The 6,000-nt window shown below is 49.4% G+C and overlaps 1 protein-coding gene across 1 annotated transcript in view; it reads left to right on the plus strand.

The window, feature by feature from the left end:
- LOC311077322 (heparan sulfate glucosamine 3-O-sulfotransferase 6) overlaps window positions 1-5,010 on the plus strand; it is a gene marked incomplete at both ends in the record, with an annotated part of 29,821 nt that extends 24,811 nt beyond the window's left edge. The window contains one exon of the mRNA XM_084105699.1: window positions 4,392-5,010. Within this exon, the coding sequence (XP_083961825.1) occupies window positions 4,392-5,010 (619 nt within the window). The remainder of the gene's footprint in view (window positions 1-4,391) is intronic.
- Between the last annotated feature and the right edge of the window lie 990 nt (window positions 5,011-6,000).

Consider the following 6,000-nt stretch of genomic DNA (forward strand, 5'->3'; position numbering starts at 1 on the left):
GTGCCTCTCATCAGGGTGTGGAAGCACGCGCTGCGGTTTCTTCCCCCCCGATAGAGGCACCAATACTGCAACTATCCAGCTCTGAGGAGTTGGATGTTGTGAGTATTGAAGCTGAGTCTGAGGATTCGCCACCTCAGTCTCATGCATTCGAAGAACTGCTCGATGTAGTTACAAGAGCAGTTGACAGACTTTCTCTTGAGTGGCCAGAGGATAGGCAGGACGTTCGTTCGAAAAGCAAGCTCGACGAACGCTTCCTGCCATCTCGTACACAGCCTCAGCGTAGGAGTCTTCCGTTTTTCCCCGATCTCCACACCGAGGTGTCGAGATCGTGGGGAAAACCTATGTCATACAGAGTATATACACCTCAAACATCACATTACTCTTCCATCTACAAATATAAAGAGTATGGTTATGGGGAGATGCCGAAGGTGGAAGAGACGCTTGCGAGCTATCTCTCTCCAGCAACGGCATCTTCCCTGAAGGCTCCTACACTTCCCTCTAAGCCAGTAAAAATGACTTCGTCCCTGGTACATAAATCGTATGCAGCCGCTGGTCAAGCTGCAGCGTGTCTGCATACGATGTCCATCCTACAAGGGACGCATATTTCCACATTTCCATCCGTCCGTGTCATTGGAAGTTCCTGAGGTTTGCTTTCGGGGGCAAAGCTTACCAATATCGTGTTCTTCCATTCGGCCTAGCTTTATCACCCTGCACTTTCACCAAATGCATGGATGCAGCTCTGGCACCGCTGCGCCTCCAGGGTATTCGCATAATGAACTACATCGACGATTGGTTGATTTTAGCTCAGTCGCATCAGTTGGCGGTTCAACATCGAGATGTTGTTCTCGCCCACATGAAAGAGCTGGGGTTACGGCTGAACGCCAAGAAGAGTGTGCTTTCTCCACTCCAGAGGACCACTTTTTTAGGCGTGGTTTGGGACTCAGTGTCGATGCAGGCGCGCCTGTCACCGCCACGTATAGAGTCCATCCTTGCAGCTGTGAAAAGTGTAAAGCTAGGCCAGCTACTCACTGTCAAACAGTTCCAGAGACTGTTGGGTCTCATGGCAGCAGCTTCCAACGTGATACCTTTTGGACTGCTGCACATGAGGCCCCTGCAGTGGTGGCTCAGGACCAGGGGGTTTTCCCCGAGGGGCAACCCATTTCGCACAATCAAGGTCACGCGGCGATGCCTACGTGCCTTGGTTATGTGGAAGAAACCTTGGTTCCTGTCCCAGGGCCCAGTGTTGGGAGCTCCTTGTCGTCGCAAACTGCTAACGACGGATGCTTCCCTCACGGGTTGGGGAGCGATCCTGGAGGGTCGCTCATCTCAAGGTCTGTGGGAAGACCATCATCGTTCCTGGCATATCAATCGCCTAGAGATGTTAGCCGTCTTCCGGGCTCTGAGGAGCTTTATCACAGATCTCAGGGGACACCATGTGTTAGTGCATACGGACAACACGTCGGTAGTCGCCTATATCAACCACCAAGGGGGTCTGCGCTCGCGCCCATTATCCAATCTGGCGCGCCATATCCTCTTGTGGTCCCAGGGGAAGTTGCTGTCACTCAGAGCAGCCTACATCCCCGGGGTCCAGAATATAGGAGCAGACACTCTGTCGAGGCAGGGGCCGAGGCCCGGGGAATGGAGGCTCCACCCCGAGGTGGTGGAGCTGATATGGAGGGAGTTCGGCCAAGCACAAGTGGATCTGTTTGCGTCTCGAGAGACGTCTCACTGTCCACTTTGGTTCTCCCTCACGCATCCAGCTCCTCTGGGACTGGATGCTATGGTTCAGACGTGGCCGAGGCTACGTCTGTACGCCTTTCCCCCAGTTGCTCTGCTCCCGGGAGTTCTGGAGAGAGTTCGCAGGGACCGGGTTTGCCTGCTTCTTATAGCCCCGCGTTGGCCGGGCAGAGTATGGTTTCCCGATCTGGTCTCCCTTCTCGACGGGCATCCTCTGGAGTTACCCGTCAGGAGAGACCTTCTGTCCCAGGCAGGGGGCTCAATATTTCACCCCCGCCCAGAACTGTGGAACCTGTGGGCTTGGCCTCTGAGGGGGCCCAGCTCATAGAGTCAGGTCTCTCAACTGAGGTTGTTGAGACCATTCTACAATCCAGAGCTCCCTCCACGAGGAAACTTTATGCCCTGAAGTGGAGAGTCTTCACTTCTTGGTGTAGTGACCGTCGGTTGGACCCAGTTAACTGCCCAATTGGTACAGTTCTGGAGTTCCTGCAGGACCGGTTCACTGCAGGTCTGACCCCGTCCACCTTAAAGGTTTATGTGGCTGCCATAGGTGCTTACCACATTCCTTTGGGTGGAATGTCTGTGGGGAAAGACCCTTTAATATCTCGTTTCCTTCGTGGCACTTGGAGGCTGAGGCCTGCAGTTCGCTCTAGGGTGCCACCATGGGACTTGTCCATTGTACTACAAGGCCTGTCTCTGGCCCCCTTTGAGCCCATTGAGGAGGTTCCTGAGAAATTTCTAACTCTGAAAGCTCTTTTTCTTCTGGCTATTTCTTCTCTTAAGAGAATAGGGGATCTGCAAGCATTGTCGGTTGCTCCGTCATGCTTAGAGTTTGCTCCGGGTATGGTGAAAGCTTTTCTTCATCCCAGACCGGGTTATATCCCCAAGGTCCCCACTAATGTGGTCAGACCTATCGTTCTGCAGGCCTTTTGTCCTCCTCCCTTCCAGAATGCGGACCAGGAGGCTAATAATTTGCTTTGCCCAGTTCGGGCGTTGGACGCCTATGTCCACAGAGCTGCCCTGTGGCGTAGAAGTGATCAGTTATTTGTTTGCTTTGGCTCCCCTAACAAGGGAGGTCCAGTGTCTAAGCAAAGGATGAGCAAGTGGGTGGTCGAGGCTATCTCACTTGCTTATGAGGCGGCTGGGCAGCCTTCTCCTTTGGCTGTCCGGTCGCACTCGACGAGGAGTATGGCGGCCTCTAAGGCCCTTATTTCAGGAGTTTCTTTACAGGACGTCTGTGATGCGGCAGGCTGGTCCTCACCGCACACTTTCGTCAGGTTTTACTCTCTGGATCTAGACTCTGCTCCAGGGTCTCATGTTTTGTCTTCCTAGTGCTGCTCTCCAGATTACACACAGGACAGACATTCGTAGCTATGGAGGCGTTGGTATAGACGTTCCCCATAGCGTCATTCTCGACGCAACGGGAGTTCCCTTGAAAGGGAACGCCTCGGTTACGACTGTAACCTCGGTTCCCTGAAGAGGGAACGAGCGTTGCGTCGCCTTGCCATATCTCCTTCATGCCTGTCAGCTCGACTTCAGACTTTTACGAAGCTTTCGTTTTCTGTTTCGGGCCGGCTTTTATAGTTTCCTGGTACGTGACGTCACCCGCCTCTGACGTTCCGCCACACCATTGGACTGATTTTACATGTGCTTCAAGACGTCATCACGCAAAGCGTTCCCCATAGCGTCATTCTCGACGCAACGCTCGTTCCCTCTTCAGGGAACCGAGGTTACAGTCGTAACCGAGGCGTTTTTAAAAACCCGGATATGATCCCTGGGGTACCCCTTTTCTAACCCGAATATTTGGTCATGTAAACGTGTATCGGCATATCCCCATCAAAAGGAACATTGATTTGTGTTCTGCGCATGTTCTATTCGCAAGGAATCTTGGTCTTTTTGAGTAGAGACGGCGCATACAAAAACCCGCGTACAGTATACTGGAAGTAAACAAGAAGTAGAGGTAAACATGACGAGACACAGCACAGCACCACAATTTTGGAGCGAGGAGGAAAGCGCAAACAAAGGCGATCGCTATCTGCCCCGAACTATTCATTATCCGCATGCTGCTGCTGTTGTTGTTGTCTTTGGATACAGGAAGAAGAATCGGAAATGACGCATATTGCGTCTTAAGGTTGTCCGTACGTCCAGACGCTAACCGTGCGTCGCCGTTTATATCGGGATATTGCCAATTGATTACAAATTCCATGTATACAGGAGTAACTCTCTCTGCTCACGCATGTAAACGGGTTATTCCGAATGTTTCAGAAACCCAAATAGTGACCTTAACCCGACCATAACCCGATATTTGACAGCTTGTAAACGTAGTGAATGAAACCTCAGGAGCTGAAGCTCGACACATGCACTAAGTGGTTGACCAATTACAACAGAGCGGGCGGCTGACCAATCAGAACAGACTATGCTTTTCAGAGAGACGGGTTTTAAAGAGACAGTAACTAAAACAGATTGTTCAGACAGAGGGTGAAAAGAGGTGCTGCAGCAAAGTATTCTACCAGACCACACAAATAAAGTTATAAACTTGTAAATGAGCATTATACAAGCACTTTAAAACTCTAATGCATATTGGCAAGATTTAGGTGTTTCAAACCATTTAGTGACCTCCATTATGACACTTTCTCTACTTTCTCTTTCTGTAGGAACCTAATGCCTCGTACTTTAGACGGCCAGATCACTATGGAGAAGACACCCAGCTACTTCATCACACGTGAGGCCCCTTCCCGAGTTTTCTCCATGAGCCGCAGCACCAAACTCATCGTGGTGGTCCGTGACCCCGTTACCCGGGCCGTGTCAGACTACACTCAGACTCTGACCAAAAACCCCGGCCTGCCATCCTTCCAGAACCTGGTCTTTAAGAACTCCACCACGGGTCTGATCGACACATCCTGGAGCGCCGTGAGGATCGGCATCTACTCCAAACACCTGGAGAACTGGCTCAGGTATTTCCCACTCGCGCAGCTTCTCTTCGTGAGCGGCGAGAAGCTGGTGACGGATCCGGCGGGAGAAATGGGCAGGGTGCAGGATTTCCTGGGACTCAAACGAGTGGTGACCAATAAGCACTTCTACTTTAACCAGACTAAAGGCTTCCCGTGCCTCAAAAAACCGGAGGGGAGCAGCAGACCGCGATGCCTGGGGAAGACGAAAGGAAGACCGCATCCGCACATCCCGCCGGAGGTGCTGCACAGACTCAGGGATTTCTACAGGCCTTTCAACATGAAGTTCTACCAGATGACTGGCCAGGACTTTGGCTGGGAGTAAAGAGTTGCAGCCAGGACCCTTTTTGATAATGCAGAAAGCTATGAAACTGTCTATTGATTTTCAGCACCTTCACAGTATGTACAGTCAAAGCTCATGGTGCATATTGTGTGTTCTGGCCCAAAAAGACAAAAGCCCCTTTCACACATTCAGTCTTTACTAGTAAATTACCGATAATAGATTGTGTGTGAACAGGACCTTTTCAAAAATACTGGTAAATTCCCTTATTTACCAGTAATGCACATACTTTGTGTGAATGCAGAATGAAGATTATGATCACTTACGAGAACTCTGCTTTGGGCCAGTCATAAAGTTCTAATTGAGATGACGTGATTACTCAGTGAGTTTACATTAAGCTTTTTAATAGTTTTTCTATTTAAATATGCAATCATCTTTGAACGTTGCGCCACGTCTCTGAGCTTTTTCATCGTGTTGCACTCGAGACCCGGCCTTCTTTTCCTTCCATCAGTTCTGCAGGTCTGCAGTTGGATACTATTATGCGCATCTCGTGTTTTTAAAAGCAAAAAACGCTTTCTGTTTGATCATCCCCTTACGCCTTTCACTCAGACGTCTAAAAATTTTGTCAAATTGAACAGATAGTGAAACTAAAGTGCTTCTCCTCATGTGGGCGGATGTGTGAATGGTCTCTTACCGGTAAAAAGTTGCTTGTGTGAACATCATATTTGTGTATACTGGTAAAGTCAGTCTGACAATTTTACAGTAATTTACCAGGATTGCTGTGTGAAAGGGGCTAGTGAGAAGCAAAAAAATCAAGTCACTATTATTTAAATAGCCCCTAAATGCGAGACAACGCAAAAGCATTGAAATATATTTTTCCCTCCCAGTTCTTATTTTTTTTCAATCACCATGTCACTTTTAGGGGCTCTAATATAGCGCTTTATATAATACAGATTGTTTTAAAGCTGCTTTATGGTAACAGAATCAATGGTGCAAACTTCATCAAATATATATATTCAAATTCTGATTTGAAAA

Source organism: Abramis brama (genome assembly GCF_963993115.1).
Source record: "Abramis brama genome assembly, chromosome: 2".
Classification (NCBI taxonomy): domain Eukaryota; kingdom Metazoa; phylum Chordata; class Actinopteri; order Cypriniformes; family Leuciscidae; genus Abramis; species Abramis brama.